The sequence below is a fragment of the Rhineura floridana genome, chromosome 8 (assembly GCF_030035675.1).
Source record: "Rhineura floridana isolate rRhiFlo1 chromosome 8, rRhiFlo1.hap2, whole genome shotgun sequence".
NCBI classification, from domain to species: Eukaryota; Metazoa; Chordata; class Lepidosauria; order Squamata; family Rhineuridae; genus Rhineura; species Rhineura floridana.
Genome location: NC_084487.1, coordinates 69,142,207 through 69,164,959, shown reverse-complemented (window position 1 = coordinate 69,164,959; position 22,753 = coordinate 69,142,207). Strand labels below are relative to the sequence as shown.

Genomic DNA, 22,753 nt, shown 5'->3' with positions numbered 1-22,753 from the left:
TATAAATAGGCCGCATGTAGGTGCTATGAGGGTCTCTCTGCCTCAGAAAGAATTCGAGGGGAACAAACTATATACGCCAGATGTATGGCAGATTGGTTCCAGTGCACGCTTGCACAAGCGTTTAACATCGGTGGTTCTAACATGACATATGCGTTCATATGAACGGTTGAACACTGGAGGCTTCATCAGAAGTGTCACTGATAGTCCAGCTCCCATAGTCCCCCGGTACACGGTCTGAAGGCACGTGATAAAATATCACTAAACTTTTGCAGGATGAGGTCTGTTCTGTGGATCGGACATTGCTTGGAAACCCTAAACGCCTGGCTTTTATAGCTTCCGTGATGAAGAAAAGCGGGATGTAGGCATGCAAGCCTAAGCACTCAAAAATAAGCTCTTTGTTTGCTATGTATTCTTTTATTATACTGTGCTGATATTTGTATGGCAAAGAAGAAATAAAATGTGTTAAAAAAAATAAGCTCTCAGGTAAGTGCACATAGTATTGTAGCCTAAGTGCATTAGTTTGTAATAAAACTGTGTAAGACGGGAGAGAAACCCCGTACGGATCTACACTCATAACGCTCCAAAGTAGCCGCATCCTGCTCAAGCGGGCGGGGGGAAAAAAGAAGCTGAGCACACTGCGGATTCTAGAACCGTCTCGGGTGAGGGCAGGAGGTGCTGCGTGCTGAGACCGTTGGAGGGCAACAACGGTCGCTACGCGCCGCCGCGACCATGAGGAGGTTCTGGCAGTGGGTCGTGCTGGGGCTCGCCGTAGTCGAGGGCATGCGCGGCAAGAAATTCCCAACTTATCCCAAGATCACCAATAGGACTTTCATCAATCAGTATCTGGACGCTCACAACAACTACCGCTGCGGCGTCCAACCCACTGCTTCCAACATGCTCTACATGGTGTGTATCCTGGGCACTGGGTTAGAAGGAGGAAAGTGGCAGAGAGATCGAGGAGTGGGGCAGCTGCCGAGAATGTGACCCACTGTGTGCACGTAAAGCGTCCAATTTAACCCCCCACCTTTTCCTTGGCAGGGTGGGCACCGCCTCCAGAAAGCCATACCGTGTGCGGTGGTGTCTGTCTCAGGCAGCTGGTTTTGGTTACTATCAGGGAAGGGGAGAAGCTCCTGTGAGAGTTTTTTGTGCCCCAGGTTACAAAATAACTGGACCTGTTGTTGTTGTGGGAGTTACTGCTTAGGCAACATTATGCCTTAGGCCAGAGTAGAGGACAAAGAGAATTGTCTGTTCTTTGTGGGCTTTCCTTTTCTTTGAGTTAAACCTCGTGATCAGCCTTTGAAGGCTCTGCATCTCATATGATAGAATGAGAACAGATTACTATTTCATAAAAGACGCAGGGGTTATGATACTGTTAGATCCAAACCCAACACGCAAGCTGTCCTGTTACCCCAGCTTACTTATTACACCCCGGGAGAGTGCGGAGCTGAGTAATAAATGAACCCACTATCAGAGATCAAACAACACAAAACAAAGCCTTTGCAAAGGGGACCCAATACTTACAAGCCAAAGCAGGTGAGCATGGGAACCGCGTTTATTGATAGATGGGGGTTTATATAGGCTTACCCCGAAGTTTACAGTATCATGTTCACGTCATAAAACATAAAGAAACAATTGCTAACTGCCATAGCTTTAGGACATATGTGAGAAACAAAAGGGGTACAGGAGAAGAACAAAGTGGAAACATTGCACTGTCAACTTGTCTACATATTTCACATGTCCTTGAGATAAGCACTATGCAGGAACGGACAAAGGCGTATGGGAAGAGGAGGTTCAGTTGCAACCGGGCGCCCTCTAACTCAAACACAGACATGGTATCATTATGTCTTGCATATCAAAAGGGAGGGATACAACTCGAGAGCTATGAGGGACAATAAAGCAGTCTTTAAACACAGACATTTCTGTGTGAAACATTTTGACAGCAATAAGCAAAGCCATAAGCATATATACGATATGAAATGCATAGTAGGGGAGTCTCCAGCGTAATCCGGCTTTTATTATATGAGCCACTGGAACGTCGGTAAGGGTCAGGTCACAAGGAAATAAATCTACGTTTTATACCGAAAGTCAGATAAATGCCACTTTGGTTCTATTTCTCATGAAGCCTAAGCTGGTTTAGGTAAGACCAGTGAATTATAGTTTTATTAACACTGGGGTTTCAATTTAAACACAACACTGGCACTGGGGGTTTCAATTCAAACACAACAATCCCCCCTTTCAGCCCTGAGAGACTAGCTAGTCTCTCAGGTAGCTGTATCACCTTGCTTGGGTTGCCAAATCGGCCTTAAAGCCATTTCCATGTAAGTTGGTTGCGGTTTTCGGAAAATGACAGTGTGAGCTTGTTTATACAGACTGAGGCCAATTGCATCAAATTTGGAATAGCAGATTGAGGCTTTCGGGAAAATGAAGAAATCAGCCTATGCAGGCAGGCGGAAGCAAGCTGGATTAAATTTGGGATGCATTGTATACAGCAACAAACAGCTATTAATAATACTATAACTATTACAACATAAAACACAATCTTGCGTCAGTCTGCTCAACTTCCTTTTCAGTACATCGACCAAGGAACTGTCAAGTATGACTGGGCCTTTTGATACTACTAGAATGGCCCGTTTGCTTGGTTTTGGTCCCTAAAACTAAACTCAGAGACCTATAGAGATTAACTGAATAACATTAGAAATACATTGCAAGTAACAACATCCAGTAATAATAATAATAATAATAAAAAAAAACTTATTACTATAATCACATAAAACAATATCTTCTGCCAGCTAGACCAAAATTCACAGAGCCACCAAGGGCCAGCAGGCATTTGGCGACCCGTTAAGCCTCATAGGAAAAGAACAAGTCAGTGACCTGAGGAAAATGAAATGCAACAAATGCTACCATCTCAACAGTAATATTACCTTACCCACTGTTTTATGTCCCATTCTTCAAAGTCCAATTGCCATTTTCAAGTGGGTATATCACATGTATTGGTCATACAGACCTCACCTCTTACTAAACCGCTTATCACCCAGCCCTCCTCTGCCTCCTTTAAGCTGTAGCAGGAAGCAAAGGAGACTGTACTCCTTAAGTGACAAAGGGAACTCCCACTTATCCATGTGGTGAAGTGTGTGTTCCTTGTTTTGGTTGTCCCTGTCTTCTGTAAAATCCAGGCCAGTGGGGGGGTCTCAATATAAGAAGACCCCCTATGTCTGTATATATTTTCTGATATGTGTGTTTCTAGTCAAGAAAAAAGGAAAACTAATGCTATTTCTAACGAGCAATGGGATTCCCTGTGGATGGGGGTGTATCCGCCAAGGATTAAGATAACATTTATGCGACAGCGTTTAACTCTGCCCTTGTTTTTCTATGCACAAAACCTCTGGAACGCATTACCAGCCGTGGGGGTATGTGTGAGTTGGAGTGGAAGTTATAGCTCTTGGCTTTTGCACCTCCTAGATTCCACTTGAACCAAAACGGGGTTAGCCAAGCCGTACCACTCCCTCCTTTTATGTGAAAGGCAGATGTACACAGATGACCTTTCACATAGGCTCCAATACTGACTTCCAGGGTGTGACTGTGCCATACGAGATGAATACACATTACAAGGGTTAATTAGACAAAGATCAGAATTCAAATCACCACAATGGGGTGCATTATAAGTGTTAAACCTTCTTTGGCATCCTTATCCCAGCCAAACAGGGAATTCCAAATACATCCATGTTACTATATCTGTGAGTGCTTATCTATAATGTAAATGACTGTATGGCAATCATGTGCTATCTAGAGTGTACTTGCTTCTCCATTTGTTTAACTGCTTCTAATTGTTTCTGTACATAGGATGAGAAAGTAGTGTCTGAAGATTAGCTAGGTCATAACCTAATGTGATGGGTTTGAGGTGTTGAAACAAATCTGGATTAACTAATATTCTCTGGATGATCCATACATGGACTTTAAATGGAAAGTCACATCCTACCTTAATACCACAAAGGCATCTATTGAAATGTTAGCATAGGTTGTATATAGTACTTATCAATAACATCATAATCACAAAATATTCTAAGGCTCATACACCCATGTCCAGAATATACAATAGTTGAACTTAATTCATTTCTTAGCATGAAAAAGCCATAAGATACATTAATCATTTTGAGAGAAAAGCAATCTTGATGGAATTCCAAACTATCATCTTCCTAGATTCTTAAGTGTTGACATCCATTCACATTAATTGTTACCTATTCCTAGCCATTGTAATGACAGAGTGAGAAAATAAACAAATGGGTCAAAACTTCACATTGATGAACCTTACATCTGAAGTAGCCAAATTCAGTAAAACCCCTATTACAGAATCACTCAGAAGGATTTGAAAAGTAAAAACATCTAAAGAACAAAACAGCCATAACATATAAATTATGAAGGGAAAACAATAACAACAACACATTCTTAAAGGACAATGCATAAACAGTTACATTCAATATTACAATGGAAATATTACAAAGAAAGCAAGTAAATAAAACAAATAAACACACTGTGGGATGGCTTGCACAAAGTTCATCCTGTTCCTGTTCATGTTCAGTTACAGCTTCCACTGAACATGTGTGTCTTTTGCTGATGTTAGGCAGAGAAACTGAAATAATGAAAGAATCTTCATTTCCCCCCCCCTTTTCCCCCGAGTGACTGTATGAAAAGATTGCAAACTTGCACAAGGTGCCCGTTTCAGGTTGCTGGCCAATATAGGCCCGAAAATAGTTCTGTGGTTAGGTAGAATGAAGCAGGCCTCTATGCTGTTATTGCAGCAATACAGGAAAATAGCATGCCAGTTGCATATCGTGTTATGGTCCTGGAGCACTTCAAAGATCGAGTCCAAAATGTCTCAAAATAAAAAATCTTCTATGATACACACGCAAAAGGAAAATGTTCCTTGGGGAGAAAACACTTCAGTACAGGAAGGAAAATATAAAAATAAAACATCCATGGCCACAGATGAGACTTCTGATTAAAGTGGACAAAACCAAAATATTGTCTTTGCAACAGACAGACAAAACACACAACAGTACAACATATTCTAAACTCCTGAGTTTCCCCATCCTCTGGCTATGTAGAGCCTTGCTCATGAAAAGCAGCCACGGAAAGCAGAGAAAAAGGATTTATACCTCTTGCTATGAATACAAAACAAAGAGATGTTAGTGGCACAAATAGATTAAGTTCTGTTCCAAATCAGCAGGGTGTTCCAATGGTGCTCATCCTGTATGCAGAGCAGTTGCTCTAAGTGCCCGTCAAGGAATAAATGCACTAACATGCGTTATAATTGCGAACATCATTTTAAAAGAAAAAAGTTCATTAGTAATAGTGTGATTTATATGCACAAGGTATGACAATGCATTTTCCTGTTGAAAGTCCTGGTCCATCTTCAGTCAAAGAGCAACTGGGGATGAGTTTCTGTTTTGGAAGCAAAGTAATATTGATTCCCAATGTGAATTCTAATATGAGGTAGACAATTACTGTGGCTGGAAGCTCTGCATTTTGGTCCCCTTTTGCTAATGAATTTACCTAGTCACAAGAGGGCATCTCATTAGGTTTAAACAGCAAGGTGGCCTCAGTTTTGCCTATCTAGGAAATGGGCAAATTATACATTTCACAGACAAATTTAAAACAATTACCTGGGATCGAGTACCTCAAGAAGAGGTTTTATTTTCCTTATGGAAGAAAGACCCTTCAGGAAGTTTTGTTGTTGACTTCCAAATATATATATTTTACTCAAGTTCAAAAGTTTCAACAGGTATAGGTTCTAATCCACAATCTACCAACAATGATGAATTCTACCCACAAGGCACTACATACAAATTTAGTTGGCACTTACAATTGCCTCCCTTTATATACAGGTAAATGGGTAGAGTAGTTTCAAAAGTAATTTTGTTATTTTTGCCCCTTTGGCCACTGACAGAAAAACTAACTGTGCCAGGCTTTTATCTACAAGCAACAGCCAAAGGTTCAGGTCTAATCTAAACAAAAGGAACTCTAGTATCTTAACAAAGGGGGGGGAAACCAATCTCTTTCCCTTTTCTGTGATTCTGGCTCAACATGCAGTAACAAAACAAACAAACAAACAAAAAAAGAACCACGTCAAAAGAAACGTAACATTTACAAGATAAGAAATAACTGACAAATAATGAAAAGCAAAACTTATTCTAGACAAAAATATCCCCCCCTCTGTGAACATCTGCTATTGGGATTAATGTCAAACGGCAAGGGCTGAAATAAGAAATTATATTTAATAAGTTACAATCACATAACAGACAGCACAATAATTAGGAAAACACAGCCAATCCGTCTTTATATAAAACATAGTAAACCATAGGGATCACGTTAGACTTAAAGCATAAAACTGCTGCAGAGAAAACTATCATCCCACTGTTTAAGCAGACTGGAGAAAACAATTTTAAGAAGCTTGAAAAGGAAGGGAGCTCCAAAGAAATAAAATGTTCCTCAATGGCAAGGACTGAGATAAGGAAGATATAAAACATTACATCAGGAAGGAAGATGCACACAAGTAATCTGTAGCAAGCAAGACAGACAAACACACACACACACACAAAAAAAAAACCCCTTAATAATCTAAATTCATATCAAATAAGGAGGTAGGGAAGAAGGAGTTAACCCAGTACAGGAACAGAAGAGAAAGAAACCCAGACATTCTAAAAGGAATCGCTTAGTTCAAATCCTATACTTTCTATAAAAAAAAAATGCTAAGAACTACTAAGAGAACAGGTGGGCAGCGCAGCTGATCCAAGCAGTTAAAAGAGGAAAAGGTAAAATCAGCATGATTTATGAACAACAGTAATGGAAGGAAAGTTCCCTTGAAAGCAAACCCACAGAAAAACTTTCATACATACACTCAAAAAAAAAGGCTATCCGCATACAACCTCTCACTTGGGTACCCAACTCATACACATTTCTTTTATGCAAATCCTTCCTATTACCATTCTTACGTTCTTACTTCCCGGGAAAACACAAGCCTTACACACCTAGGAGTCTGACCCGTCCCTGGGCGTCCAGGTACGGCTGGTCTCGCACAATCAATGGCGTTTCCTTAGTCAATAACCGTTTCTCTTTTTCTCTTTTTCTCCTTTTCGCAAGCGCGTGACCGTTCCCCCCTGAGGGCCCCTCTCCTGGATCCTTCTCTTCCGTCTCAGCACTTGAATCGGAAGAGACTTGTTTCCGCGCCGGCCGAGGAGCCCCGCCTTCAGGGCTGGAAGGCGGCGCTGGCGCGGAAAGCATAATAGAACGACTTAAAATCATTCTTCTATCTGAGTCATCCTTAGAAAAATAACTTGGAGGGGGGGCCTCACCGGTCAAAGATCTGTCTTTCAGCATTGTAAAAACCCTGCAATCTCTGCACTCCCATCTGCCATAGGAGCCAGAAATGCAATTAATCTGAATGTTTTACCTCAATCCGCTCCCCTACTCCTCTTAAAGGAACGGGTTTAAAGGAGCCGCTCTTTGGCTACCGTTCACCCGGTGCCAATACTGCAGTTACCCGCGGTCTCGCTACCGCACAGAGCTCAATCATCTTTCTCTTTTTCAGGCCTCTCTTACGCACAGGCAAGTCCTCCTCTTGCCACAGCATACACATTATTCCCAAAGGGCTGTCCTTTACCGGCACACTCCCTTTATTTCCCATGACGTCTGATAGCGGGTTTTCCTCAACTGTGCTTTATCCCCAAAATGTCAAAGCCGCCCACTTGTGTTGATAACCGAGGAAATCCTCGTGGCGCCTGTTATCAATTCAAGGGGTGCAATGGCAAAAAGGGGGTCCGCACAAGGGATCCCGGACGAGCCCCCAATTGTTAGATCCAAACCCAACACGCAAGCTGTCCTGTTACCCCAGCTTACTTATTACACCCCGGGAGAGTGCGGAGCTGAGTAATAAATGAACCCACTATCAGAGATCAAACAACACAAAACAAAGCCTTTGCAAAGGGGACCCAATACTTACAAGCCAAAGCAGGTGAGCATGGGAACCGCGTTTATTGATAGATGGGGGTTTATATAGGCTTACCCCGAAGTTTACAGTATCATGTTCACGTCATAAAACATAAAGAAACAATTGCTAACTGCCATAGCTTTAGGACATATGTGAGAAACAAAAGGGGTACAGGAGAAGAACAAAGTGGAAACATTGCACTGTCAACTTGTCTACATATTTCACATGTCCTTGAGATAAGCACTATGCAGGAACGGACAAAGGCGTATGGGAAGAGGAGGTTCAGTTGCAACCGGGCGCCCTCTAACTCAAACACAGACATGGTATCATTATGTCTTGCATATCAAAAGGGAGGGATACAACTCGAGAGCTATGAGGGACAATAAAGCAGTCTTTAAACACAGACATTTCTGTGTGAAACATTTTGACAGCAATAAGCAAAGCCATAAGCATATATACGATATGAAATGCATAGTAGGGGAGTCTCCAGCGTAATCCGGCTTTTATTATATGAGCCACTGGAACGTCGGTAAGGGTCAGGTCACAAGGAAATAAATCTACGTTTTATACCGAAAGTCAGATAAATGCCACTTTGGTTCTATTTCTCATGAAGCCTAAGCTGGTTTAGGTAAGACCAGTGAATTATAGTTTTATTAACACTGGGGTTTCAATTTAAACACAACACTGGCACTGGGGGTTTCAATTCAAACACAACAATACTTACTGTTACCAGTGAGTAATATTTAAAAACTGGTCAAGGAACCACCAGTGTGCAAGCGGTGATGATGTGGTAGTTTGAAGAGACAGAGTGCTTTCTTTTTGCTTTCCCTTATGAACCCTCATATATAGCAAATAAATGGTTATTCTCTGCAGTCCCACATATGGATTCTGCACTTGAGCAGAACCTGTTGGAGATATTTCTAAAGCTATGCTAGAATTTTGGCAGTCACTCTACCCCCACCCTCCATGCACACACATTCAAGGCTCCTGCCTCCTGCTCCATTATTTCTTAACCACCACGACAATAATATCATTCAGATAACTCTAGTGCTGGAGTTCTTCTGTAGGAAACACCTCTACTTTGTTTTCTTTTACTCTACCCTTTAACTTACAGTATTTCATTCTTTTTGGCTTGCATTTGTTGTCTTCAGTCATCCGTTTGGGTTTATCCCTTTGTTCCATTTTGGATCTATGGCTCAAAAGGGAGGGAACGGGTTGATCTGCCAATCAGCTGTAAAATCTCTTTGAAGCTGATTTTTTTTTAAATGCACTCAAGCTGTTCCCACCAGGTTTTACAGAAAAAAAAGGGCAGGGTTTGACTAGTGTTGTTTGCCCCCCTATTCAGAAGAGAGAGGTGGAGATGCACTGGAACTGGTAGAACAGTGAGTGTGTTTCTACCCTTATACATCTGTGAACCCCCTCTAGGATCCACACCTTAATGTGATGAGGGGGTTTGAGAGTGTTGAAGAAGCTGAGAGCAATGCCATCAGGAGTCTAAACCAAGAGGCTAGGCTTCTAGCAGGGGCACTCAAGGTGGAATGGTCAACGCTGAGACACCAGACTAAGATGCATCCAAACTCAGAGGAAGGCAATGGTAAACCATTTCTGAATGCCACTTACCACGCAAACCCTATGAACAGAGTATCCAAAATGCAACACGAGATAGTGCTGGAAGAACTGGGGAAGAACATAAGAAGAGCCTGCTGGAACAGGCCAGTGGCCCATCTAGTCCAGCATCCTGTTCTCACAGTGGCCAACCAGGTGCCTGGGGGAACCCCGCAAGCAGGACGTGAGTGCAAGAACACTCTCCCCTCCTGAGGCTTCCGGCAACTGGTTTTCAGAAGTATGCTGCCTCTGACTAGGGTGGCAGAGCACAACCATGACGGCTAGTAGCCATTGATAGCCCTGTCCTCCATGAATTTGTCTAATCTTCTTTTAAAGCCATCCAAGCTGGTGGCCATTACTGCATCTTGTGGGAGCAAATTCCATAGTTTAACTATGCGCTGAGTAAAGAAGTACTTCCTTTTGTCTGTTCTGAATTTTCCAACATTCAGCTTCTTTGAATGTCCATGAGTTCTAGTATTATGAGAGAGGGAGAAGAACTTTTCTCTATCCACTTTCTCAATGCCATGCATAATTTTATACACTTCTATCATGTCTCCTCTGACCCGCCTTTTCTGTAAACTAAAAAGCCCCAAATGCTGCAACCTTTCCTCGTAAGGGAGTTGCTCCATCCCCTTGATCATTCTGGTTGCCCTCTTCTGAACCTTTTCCAACTCTATAATATCCTTTTTGAGATGAGGCGACCAGAACTGTACACAGTATTCCAAATGCGGCCGCACCATAGATTTATACAACGGCATTATGATATCGGCTGTTTTCTTTTCAATACCTTTCCTAATTATCGCTAGCATGGAATTTGCCTTTTTCACAGCTGCCGCACACTGGGTCGACATTTTCATTGTGCTGTCCACTACAACCCCGAGGTCTCTCTCCTGGTCGGTCACCGCCAGTTCAGACCCCATGAGCGTATATGTGAAATTCAGATGTTTTGCTCCAATATGGATAATTTTACACTTGTTTATATTGAATTGCATTTGCCATTTTCCCGCCCATTCACTCAGTTTGGAGAGGTCTTTTTGGAGCTCTTCGCAATCCCTTTTTGTTTTAACAACCCTGAACAATTTAGTGTCATCAGCAAACTTGGCCACTTCACTGCTCACTCCTAATTCTAGGTCATTAATGAACAAGTTGAAAAGTACAGGTCCCAATACCGATCCTTGAGGGACTCCACTTTCAACAGCTCTCCATTGGGAGAACTGTTCATTTATTCCTACTCTCTGCTTTCTGCTTCTTAACCAATTCCTTATCCACAAGAGGACCTCTCCTCTTATTCCATGACTGCTAAGCTTCCTCAGAAGTCTTTGGTGAGGTACCTTGTCAAACGCTTTTTGAAAGTCTAAGTACACTATGTCCACTATATCACCTCTATCTATATGCTTGTTGACACTCTGAAAGAACTCTAATGGGTTACTGAGACAGGACTTTCCCTTGCAGAAGTCATGCTGGCTCTGCTTCAGCAAGGCTTGTTCTTCTATGTGCTTAGTTAATCTAGCTTTAGTAATACTTTCTACCAGTTTTCCAGGGACAGAAGTTAAGCTAACTGGCCTGTAATTTCCAGGATTTCCCCTAGATCCATTTTTGAAAATTGGCGTTATGTTGCCACTTTCCAGTCCTCAGGCACGGAGGAGGACTCGAGGGACAAGTTACATATTTTAGTTAGCAGATCAGCAATTTCACATTTGAGTTCTTTGAGAACTCTCGGCTGGATGCCATCCGGGCCTGGTGATCTGTCAATTTTTATATTGTCTATTAAGCCTAGAACTTCCTCTCTCGTTACCACTATTTGTCTCAGTTCTTCAGAATCCCTTCCTGCAAATGTTAGTTCAGGTTCAGGGATCTGCCCTATATCTTCCACTGTGAAGGCAGATGCAAAAAATTCATTTAGCTTCTCTGCAGTCTCCTTATCGTTCTTTAGTACACCTTTGACTCCCTTATCATCCAAGGGTCCAATCGCCTCCCTAGATGGTCTCCTGCTTTGAATGTATTTATAGAATTTTTTGTTGGTGGTTTTTCTGTTCCTGGAATGTGCTCCTCAAATTCCTTTTTAGCATCCCTTATTGTCTTCTTGCATTTCTTTTGCCATAGTTTGTGTTCCTTTTTATTTTCTTCATTCAGACAAGACTGTCATTTTCTTTCTTTCTTTTTTTTAAATCTTTTTATTTATTTATTGACTTCCGATTTGTCGTAGATCAGCTATACAAATATAATACATATCAAACCTGTCCTTTAATACATTACAAAATCACTTTCCTCCATAGACTATCTTAATTATTTTGATTAATCATCAAATCCCATTATCATCATTTCATTTTGATCTTTCCGCAAAAAGTCCAAGAGAGGCTTCCACTCTTTGAGAAATATGTCTATCATTTTTTTTCTAAGTAAACATGTCAATTTGTCCATCTCAACTAAGTCCATTAATTTCAATAACCATTCTTCCATTGTAGGTATTGCTTCCATCTTCCACTTTTGCGCATACAACAATCTTGCTGCTGTAATCATATATAATATTATCCTTCCATACTTCTTTTCTAGTTGTTTGTCCATAAAGCCCAATAGGAAAAATTCTGGCTTTGATTGAATATTTATCTTTAGGATTTTTTGTATCATCCCCCCTATCTGTGCCCAAAATAATTTCACCTGGTTACATAACCACCACATATGATAAAATGATCCTTCTTGATACTTATATTTCCAGCAAATATTAGGAATATTGTTATACATTTTTGATAGCTTTTCTGGAGTCATATACCAATGGTACATCATTTTATAAAAAATTTCTTTAAGATTATAACATAGTGTAAATTTCAGCCCTTTTTTCACATGTTTTCCCATTGTTCCATTTGTATAACCAAAATTTTTAGCCCATTTCACCATACATTCTTTAACCTGTTCTTCCTCCATTTCTATTTGTAACAAAAATTTGTACATTTTTGCAGTTATACATTCATCATTTGTACATAAACATATTTCAAATTCAGATTTACTTATTTCAAAACCATACATTTTCTTATCCATTTTGTATATTTCCAACAATTGTAAATATGTAAACCATTGCCGATTGTATCCTTCTTTTATTAATTGTTCTCTCTGTTTCATTATACATTCTCCTTTTACAATTTCTAGTAATTCTTGGTAAGTTAACCATTTGTCTTTTCCTGGCATATCCCTTCTATGAAACGCTTCTTGACTTGAGACACCTAATGGTATTTTAGAACAAAACCTTGTTTTATATCTATTCCATATTTTCAACAAAGGGCGTCTTATAAAGTGGTTATTAAAATCCGCATTAGCTTTTACTTTATCATACCATAGATATCCATGCCATCCCCACTTCAATTTGTAACCCTCCAAATCTAATAATCTTTTATTTCTTAATAAAATCCATTCCTTTATCCAAACTAAACCACAAGCGGCAAAATAAAGTCTCAGATTCGGTAATCCCAATCCTCCTCTTTCTTTAGAATCCTGTAGTAATGTAAATTTAATTCTTGGTTTTTTCCCCTGCCATACAAATTTGGAGATATCTTTTTGCCACTTTTTAAAGGGTAAATCAGAGAGTATTATAGGTATCATTTGAAACAAAAACATCATTCTCGGTAATACATTCATTTTTATCACCGATATTCTACCCATTAGTGACAACTGTAATTTGTCCCATCTTGACATATCTTTCTTAATCTCTGCCCATAATTTTTCATAGTTATTATGAAACAACTTTGAGTTTTTATTCGTCAAGGAAATACCTAAATATTTCACCCTTTTCTCTATTATAAATCCTGTCTGATCAATTAACTCTTTTTGTTCTTGCATAGATAGATTTTTCACCAACATCTTTGTTTTTTTATTGTTAATTTTAAAGCCTGCTAACGGTCCAAAATCTTTTAATTTATCCATTAGTACATTAATTCCTTCCACTGGGTTTTCTAATATGAGCATCAAATCATCAGCAAATGCTCTCAATTTATATACTTCTTTTTTTATCTTTAACCCCGAGATTCTTTCATCTTGCCTTATATCCCTAAGCAAAACTTCAAGAACCAAAATAAACAAAAGGGGGGATAGCGGACATCCCTGTTCTTGTACCTTTTTGTATTTCACATGATTCCGTTAAGTTGCCATTAATAATTATCTGAGCCTCCTGAGATGTATAAATCGACTTAATTCATTTAATAAAATTTTCTCCAAAATCCATTTGTTCCAGAACCTTAAACATAAATTTCCAATTCAGATTATCGAACGCTTTCTCCGCGTCCAAAAAGATCAAAGCAGCTTTTTTATCATTTCGTTGTTCTAAATATTCCAATACATTCAGAACATTCCTAATATTATGACGTAATTGTCTTTTGGGCAGGAAGCCTGATTGGTCTTCCTGAATAAATTGTTGCAATACTATTTTCATTCTTTCTGCCAAAATCTTTGTAAATAATTTGTAATCATTATTCAATAGAGATATCGGTCGGTAATTTTTTGTTATAGTTAAATCCTGTTCTTCTTTAGGTATTAGTGTTATATTAGCATTTTTCCAACTCTCAGGTATTTCCCCCTCTTTCAGAATCGAATTCATTGTATACTGTAGGGGTAATAAAAGCTCCTCTTCAAAACATTTATAATATCCTGCTGATAATCCATCCGGTCCTGGTGACTTTCCTAATTTAACTTTACTTATAGCTTCAGATAACTCTCTTAACGTAATACGACCATTAACAACTCAGACAAGACTGTCATTTTCTGAAGGAAGACTTTTTGCCTCTAAGAGCTTCCTTGACTTTGCTCGTTAGCCATGCTGGCATCTTCTTGGCCCTGGCGGTACCTTTTCTGATTTGCCAGTATGCACTCCAGTTGAGCTTCTAATACAGTGTTTTTAAACAACTTCCAAGCATTTTCAAGTGATGTGACGCTCTGGACTTCGTTTTTCAGCTTTCTTTTTTGTGACGTTTTTTCTTTTGAAAGGACAAGTACGAGTAGCGCTGTGACTAATGACGCAGCTGGGTCAAAGCCGAAAGGAAGCACACAGATGCAAAAGGAGAGTCTGGAGTTGTACGATGCACACAATAGGAACATGGAACATGAGTAGCATGAACCAGGGAAAGTCAAAAATTGTCAACCAAGAAATGGAATGTATCAACCTTACAATACTTGGCGTGAGTGAATTAAAATGGACAAGAATGGGGAATTTTCAATCGGGCAACTACAAAATATTTTATGCAGGAAATGAGAAATTAATAAGAAACAGGGTTGCTTTAATAATGAGAAGTGATGTAGCAGAAGCAATTAGGAGCTACAATGCAAGTTCTGAGCAAGTGATATCAATGAGATTAAACGGGAAACTTATTAACATAACCATCATCCAAGTCTATGCTCCAATGGCAAACACAGAAGAAGAGGAATTGGAGAGATTTTACGCAGAAGAACAGGAAGAAATTGATCACACACCAAAACAAGATGTGCTGATAATCATGGGGGACTGGAATGCAAAAGTAGGGAAAAGAGAAGAACTAGGAATTGTGGGGAAATGGGGATTAGGAGACAGAAATGAAGCAGGAGAAAGACTTATTGAATTCTGTGAAGCCAATAATTTGTTTTTTGCGAACACATTTTTTGAGCAACCGAAAAGACGACTGTACACGCGGACATCATCAAATGGTCAATATAGGAATCAAATTGATTATATAATTGAAAACAGAAGATGGAGAAGTTCCATACTTTCTGCGAAAACAACACCAGGAGCAGAATGCGGTACAGATCATGAACTGGTCATATCAAAAATCAGAGTAAAGCTAAAGAAGAAGAATAAAACAATCATAATGCCAAAATGCAATTTAAGTAACATCCCAGAAGAATATAAAGATCAATTAAGGAATAGGTTTGAGGGTTTAAACTTAGTTGACAGAGAACCAGAAGAACTATGGAGTGAAGTCTTATCAGGGAAGAATGCAAAAAGTCAATACCTCTAGTTAAAAAGAAAGACTTCAATGGATGACAGAAGAAACTCTTAAAATTGTTAAAGAGAGAAGGAAAGCAAAAGGAGATAGAAACACAGTCAGAACCTTAAATGCAACAATACAGCGACTAGTATGTAGGGACTAAGAGAACTCTTACAATAGTTATTGTATAGAAATAGAAAAGGACAACAAAAAGGGAAGAACAAGAGCCCTATTCCAAAATACTGGAGAAATTAGAAGGAAATTTAAACCAAGAGTAGGAATGTTGAATAATCAGCAGGGAAACACACTGACTGACCGAGATGAAATAAAAGGAGGATGGAAGCAATACACTGAAGAACTCTATAAAAGAGATGCCAGGATGACAGATTCATTCATGGAGGAAACATATGATGAAGAACCAGAAATTTTAGAATGTGAGGTGAAAGCTGCTCTTAAAATACTTGGAAGAAACAAATCACCAGGAACAGATAGCATACCAATAGAGTTGTTACAAGCTACTGAGACTGAATCTGTCCAAATTTTGACAAATGTTGGTCAACAAATATGGAAAACTAAACAATGGCCCACAGACTGGAAGCGTTCAATATATATCCCAGTTCCAAAGAAAGGGGGATCCCAGGGAATGCAGTAATTATCAAACTATTGCCTTAATATCTCATGCAAGTAAAGTAATGCTCAAGATTCTACAACAAAGGCTCCTACCATATATGGAGCGAGAAATGCCAGATGTCCAAGCTGGATTTAGAAAGGGTGCTTTATAGATTACAGCAAAGCCTTTGACTGTAGATCATGGAAAATTATGGAATTCTTTAAAAGAAATGGGGGTGCCACAGTATTTGATGGTCCTGATGCGCAACCTATACTCTGGACAAGAGGCTACTATAAGGACAGAATATGGAGAAACCAATTGGTTCCCCATCGGAAAGGGTGTGAGACAGGAGTGTATTTTATCACCCTATTTATTTAATCTATACGCAGAACATATCATACGGAAAGCGGGATTGGACCAAGAAGAAGGAGGTGTGAAAATTGGAGGGAGAAATAGCAATAATTTCAGATATGCAGACGATACCATACTACTAGCAGAAACCAGTAATGATTTGAAACAAATGCTGATGAAAGTGAAAGAGGAAAGCACAAAACAGGACTACAGCTGAACGTCAAAAAGACTAAAGTAATGACAACAGAAGATTTATGTAACTTTACAGTTGACAATGAGGACATTGAACTTGTCAAGGATTATCAATATCTTGGCACAATCATTAACCAAAATGGAGACAATAGTCAAGAAATCAGAAGAAGGCTAGGACTGGGGAGGGCAGCTGTGAGAGAACTAGAAAAGGTCCTCAAATGTAAAGATGAACACTGAACACTAAAGTCAGGATCATTCAGACCATGGTATTTCCGATCTCTATGTACGGATGTGAAAGTTGGACAGTGAAAAAAGCTGATAAGAGAAAAATCAACACATTTGAAATGTGGTGTTGGAGAAGAGCTTTGCGGATACCATGGACTGCAAAAAAGACAAATAATTGGGTGTTAGAACAAATCAAACCAGAACTATCACTAGAAGCTAAAATGATGAAACTGAGGTTATCATATTTTGGACACATAATGAGAAGACATGATTCATTAGAAAAGATAATAATGCTTGGAAAAACAGCAGGGAGTAGAAAAAGAGGAAGGCCAAACAAGAGATGGATTGATTCCATAAAGGAAGCCACAGACCTGAACTTACAAGATCTGAACAGGGTGGTTCATGACAGATGCTCTTGAAGGTCACTGATTCATAGGGTCGCCGTAAGTCGTAGTCGACTTGGAGGCACATAACAACAACAACAATCAACATATACAACCCTGTGATGCCTCCTTGCTTGGAACTATTTCAGTTGACAGCACCTAGAGGATAAGCAGTAGTAACTGCTGCAAATAGTGTACGTGGAAACTATTCTGCAAACGCTTCTGCTTTAGAGAAGCATCCTTAAGCAATGCTTACAGCAAAGGTAAAACATGCTAACTGTTCTGCCATTCCAGTACATCATCTCTCCTAAAAATGAGGGCATACATCACTAGTCAAACCTTTTTACTGTAAAACCTGTGGGATTAGCTTGAGTGCGCTTTTTAAAATTCAGCTTCAAAGAGATTTTGCAGCAGATCAGCTGTTCTCTCTCCAGGTATGGCTAATGGAACACTTTGGGGTAGGCAACTGGTGTGTTCACAGGCCAAATCCTGCTAGACTTCCTAGATGGTGTCAGGAAATAGGCTGGGCACAGACCTACAATAATGTTAAGCTGGTGCTAGGTTCCTACAAGCTGGTGCTGATGGAAATCTGAGATCAAATACCTTAAACATTAGCCATCTGCTTTTGGCAGCATTCTAGGAGGCAAGAGGAAAGGAGCATTTTTCTCACTCCCATCTCAGCTTATTCCTGGTAGGTACAGCCTGTATCACTGGTCATCCACTGGTTCCTTTCTTGGGACCTTAGTTATTGTTTTTCTAGCTCTTATGGAAGCATCCTTCAAACCCATTACATAATGTTCTCTTAAATTACTTACCTTTAGAGATTCTTTTTGGCTGTCGTATCAGTCAAACAAGTCTTAAAACTGCAGTCCTCCTCAACCTAGTGAAGTTTATTTATACTGCCAATGGGGTCTCTGACTAGATTCCTCATTGCTCCTAAAAGTATCTCTAGTAGCAGCCAATGTGTTGGGGGCAGTGCTGCAAAGGCACCCTCCTGACATCAGGGTCACTGTAGATTATTTGGATGGGGTAGGGTAGCAGCAAGGAAAGGACCATGGAGTCACCACCAGCAGTGCCATATTGGCTCCACCAGTGTGTCTGCACATCTCCAATATGAATGCTGCCATATTTTAGCTCTAAGTAAACTGCAGGATGCTTGTGTCAGGAGGGTGGCTTCACTACACCACACCAGCTGCTATTGGGCAAGTGCTATGTTTTCATAGGTCCTAAGAACTAGTACTACTGTCTTTCTGTCTCAAGCTGTTCATCAGTGGGGCAGAACTGGCAAAAACTGGAAGTGCATAGGGCTCGTAAGATTTGCTTAGATAGAATGGCAGAATCTAGAGGGTTTAACAATGATGTTAAGTTGGTGCTATGTTTTGGTGGTCTCCATGCAACTCCTGGGTGGCAGAGTATCTAAGGACACTATTTTGTGTTGTTTGATGGAAAACTTTGGTTTGACTTACCAAAGCCTGGGGAAGCCAATGCAAAAAGGTATAGCAACCCATTTTGTAAAAGTGATGGCAACATGTACATCCTTTGGGGCCAATTGGCGTATCATACTAGTTTGTCTGGTATCTGTTTTTCTCTGCCCATATATTCACCAAGCTTTATAGGTTAGATGCTACTTTTTGGTGGGTACAACCTTCAGAGGAAGGTCTTGTACAACGTCCTGTTTAGAGTGCTTATCCATGGAAACCCTCAACTTCTCTGTTTTGTCTCAAGGTTAAGGGCTGCTCTCCAGGAACTTTGGGGAAATGAAAATTTTCTTTAGCACAAATTTGTTTTGAAGGACTCTAAGAGGGAAGTCCTTAACCTTGAGATGGCACTTCCCTGTGGAGCATGTAGGCAGGGCTAATCTTCATTGAACGTAGGAAACTGCCATATACTGAGTCAGACCATTTTGCTCAGTATCATCTACACTGACTGGTAGAAGGTCTTAAGGGTTTCAGACAGGGTTTCTCCCAGCGAGGGATTGAACCTAGGACCTTATGAATGTAAAACAGATGCTCTACCACTGAATTATGGGTCCTTCCCCTTACTGTTTCTCCAGGAGGGAATGGAAGAGAACATGACCTCCTCAGACCTCAATTATAAAAACAAAAACAAGTATACCAACAAACACCAATTATATTATCATTTCAAAAACAATTTTGAGAATATTTACAACAAACAGAACAAGGGGAACATCTCAGAATACATGTCTGTCTCCAACATCTGAATGGTGTTGGCAGAAGTGGTGATTTTCTGGAAATCCATATTTGACTGACTGGTTTTAGAAGGAGAGACAAGTGGACTGCCCTTCAAGAGTCTTTGAGAACATTAATCCACTCAAGAAATTTCCTTTTCTATTTGTGTCAGAGTGGTCAAAGTGGCCACAGAATATATTGCCATTGTTTAGTACATAGACAAAATCACAGGGCCTGCTTTATCTGGCAATACATCTGAAGAATTGGTGTGGTCTCAGTAGGAACCTACTTGCCAAGGATAGCAACTATCTGGCAGATCTACTCAGCAGAGTGATGGAATGCTCCCATGAGTGGTCTCTAGTGACAGATAGTTCAGACAATCTTCTGCAGAAAGTGTTACTGTTTTTACAGCCAAGCAGGGGTCAGGTCTCCCTACACAAAGGCTGTAGCTGCTTCAGTGACTTTTCTCTGAGGAGTTTTTCTAGAATCTAGAGGACCTGCACTGTGCTGTCACTTGGCCATAGCCAACTACCACAGACTCAATGGGAGAACTGGGTAGATGCTTCCTTTGGAAGGGACCATGCTCAGTTCTTTGGGTTTTTTGACAGCTGCCTTACACCAGTATGTTTAGTTTCTTATATGCCCATATATGGAACTGCACAGAGACAATGAAGTAAGCAGAGCATGCACAGAAACCATGTATAGCAAATATAGTCATCAACATGTCTAGTCCAACTCTTCAGTTGCAGTTGGACTTCAACTCACATCATTTCTGTCCCGTCCAGAGTCGATACCAGGAGACTGAGATGCTGGTGCAAGTAAATATCTTTTTATTAGAGTAATGGATACATCAAAAGCAGTGCGCTTCATAGAAAACCCTACATTAACTCACTAGGAATCCCTAACTACGCTCTTGACATGCTCTGCGACGTAAGAAGAAAGTTGACTCAACACCCCCCTCAATACTCAGCAGACTTATATAGGGAAAGTTTTTGAGTGCAATCTCTCACTCCTTCGCACACCCGCCCTCTGCCCGGTACGCTTTTCCCGCCGCCAAGAGTGAAGTGAGGGGGGGCGAGCCTCCATGGGCTCATCAGACGAAACAGGGTCCTTATCAACAGTCCAGGAAGTAGAGGGCTGAGAAGCGTCAGACATCTCTAAGTTACTGCGGGACGAAGGGGGGGGGTTACTGCTAATTCACGGCTTGGTGAAGGAGGAGTTACTGCTCTTTCGGAATCCTCCCCTAACTGATCCATCGGGATGGTTGAAGGCTGAGAGCTGTCCCCAAGGGGGGCTGGGTCTCCCGTGGGAATTGGCGGCGCATCTAACAAACTCCTTTCCCTAATGTCTGGAACAGACACAACAACTGCTGGATCTTCCGCGCCTTCTGGCAGTTGAGGTATCTGCAACTCATGCCTTCCCCCTCCCTGCCCTTCCAGAGAGAGCTGGGGCTCGACAATTTCTAACCATTTACTATACTGGCTGGGGATGATGAAAGTTGTAGTCCAATAACATCTGGAGAACACCACATTGGTTATCCCTGATGTATGTGATCACAGAGATGACCACACTTACCAGTAAGCAACCTGTTCTTTTTAACCTCACCGCATGCATTCATCTGACTACAGAATCCTGCGAACTGTTGAAGCTCAAGCAAACCAGTTCCTTCCCTCCTATATTGCTTTTTAAAAGAAAAAAAGAATACCCTCTAGCTCTTGAAAATGCACCAGTCTTTGTTGGGCCACTCTTGTTTTATAGTAAATTCATAGATCATGTTACATTATTTTTAGGTGGCCTCATCATGCTTCCAAACTGGTAGACACGAGACCACCTAAGTTCTGAACTGAAGGGAATTTTCTTTGTTTCCATTTTCCTATAAAGTAATAGCTCATTCTCCAAGTGCTCATCCTCATGTAGCCAAAATAGAACAAGGTGGAGGTGTCAGCAGGCTAGAAATCCAAAACAAATCTTTAGGGGAAAAACACTTAAGAGAGGGAAACCACAAAACTGTCCAGTGAAGAATAAGCATGGTGAATGTGCATGGAATGCTGACTGCTGGAAAGAAAGAATAGATATTAAGAGGGAGAAGAGCAGAATGGAGTATCCTGGAAAGAAGACATAGCTTATTGGCTGTCATGTAAATGATAAATTCCTCTTCCTAGGTTTGATAGAAAGATCATTTTAAAAGCACAAAATATAAATATTGTACTTCTGTGTTTCAAAAAGTTCTGTTCGTGAAAAACAAATTTTAGGTATGATAACTTTTTTAGGAATCCTCTAAATGAGTATGTATAAGTATTTTGATTAGACAGCTTGAAGCAAAGGCATCCAAAGAAACACGTGCTTTCTTTATTTAAGTGGAAATGAAGATGTGTTTATCAGCAAATTTATTGGATATGGATAATAGCATTGTGATTAAAACCTGTGCATTATACTTTTCTATTTTACAGACATTTGATCTAGCTTTAGCTAGAATAGCAAGAGCATGGGGACAGAAATGCATTTTTGCACACAATCCAAATACTAAAGTCCACCCTGAGCCTAAATTTAGGCCATGTGGAGAAAATATATGGAAAGGATCTGCCAGCAGCCAACCATTTAATGTTGCTGGTCCCATTTCAGCATTTTACAATGAGGTAAAATACTACACCCTCAGTACCCACCAATGTACAAAAGTATGTGGTCATTATACTCAGGTAAGTTTTATTTTTCTCTGTTTATAAGATTTGAATCAAAGCATCAAGATTTTGAGGCTTTGAGTGCTTCCAGACTGTCACTATTTCAGATATGATTCAATCATATCCTGGCAAATTCAGGCTGCACAATTAAAACTGAATTGGAGCTCTTGCAAAAACAAACCCACCACTTCCCCAAAAGACTAGACTTTTTGCCATAAGGCAAGTGATGGGGAAATTGCATCAGAAAGTATAGGATAATACTTGCTTGACGCAATGTTGTTTAATCTCTCCACAAACAAATCAGAATTAATGTTTATTAAATAGCTAACATCATTTAATCTCTCCTCAAACATATCAGGCTAAATATTAATTAACAGATCATTTGGTAGTGACCTCTGATCATACTTGGTAAAATAATAATCTACCTTCCATCACAACAGTGTCTGCTTACTTATAAAAGATACGGAATGCTTGAAATTAATTTAGAGACAATTGACAATTTTTTTAAAAAAGGAAAATCTCTACTTCAATTTCAGCTCTAAAGGGTTAACATAAATTGTTAGTAGCTGTAACATCTGCAAAAACTCT

The 22,753-nt window shown here is 40.1% G+C and overlaps 1 protein-coding gene across 1 annotated transcript in view; it reads left to right on the top strand.

Moving 5' to 3' along the window:
• Positions 1–729: 729 nt before the first annotated feature.
• Positions 730–22,753, top strand: part of LOC133390665 (GLIPR1-like protein 1) — a 42,094-nt gene continuing 20,070 nt past the window's right edge. Inside the window, exons 1-2 of the mRNA XM_061639715.1 lie at positions 730–906; positions 21,938–22,183. Of these exons, the coding sequence (XP_061495699.1) occupies positions 730–906; positions 21,938–22,183 (423 nt within the window). The remainder of the gene's footprint in view (positions 907–21,937; positions 22,184–22,753) is intronic.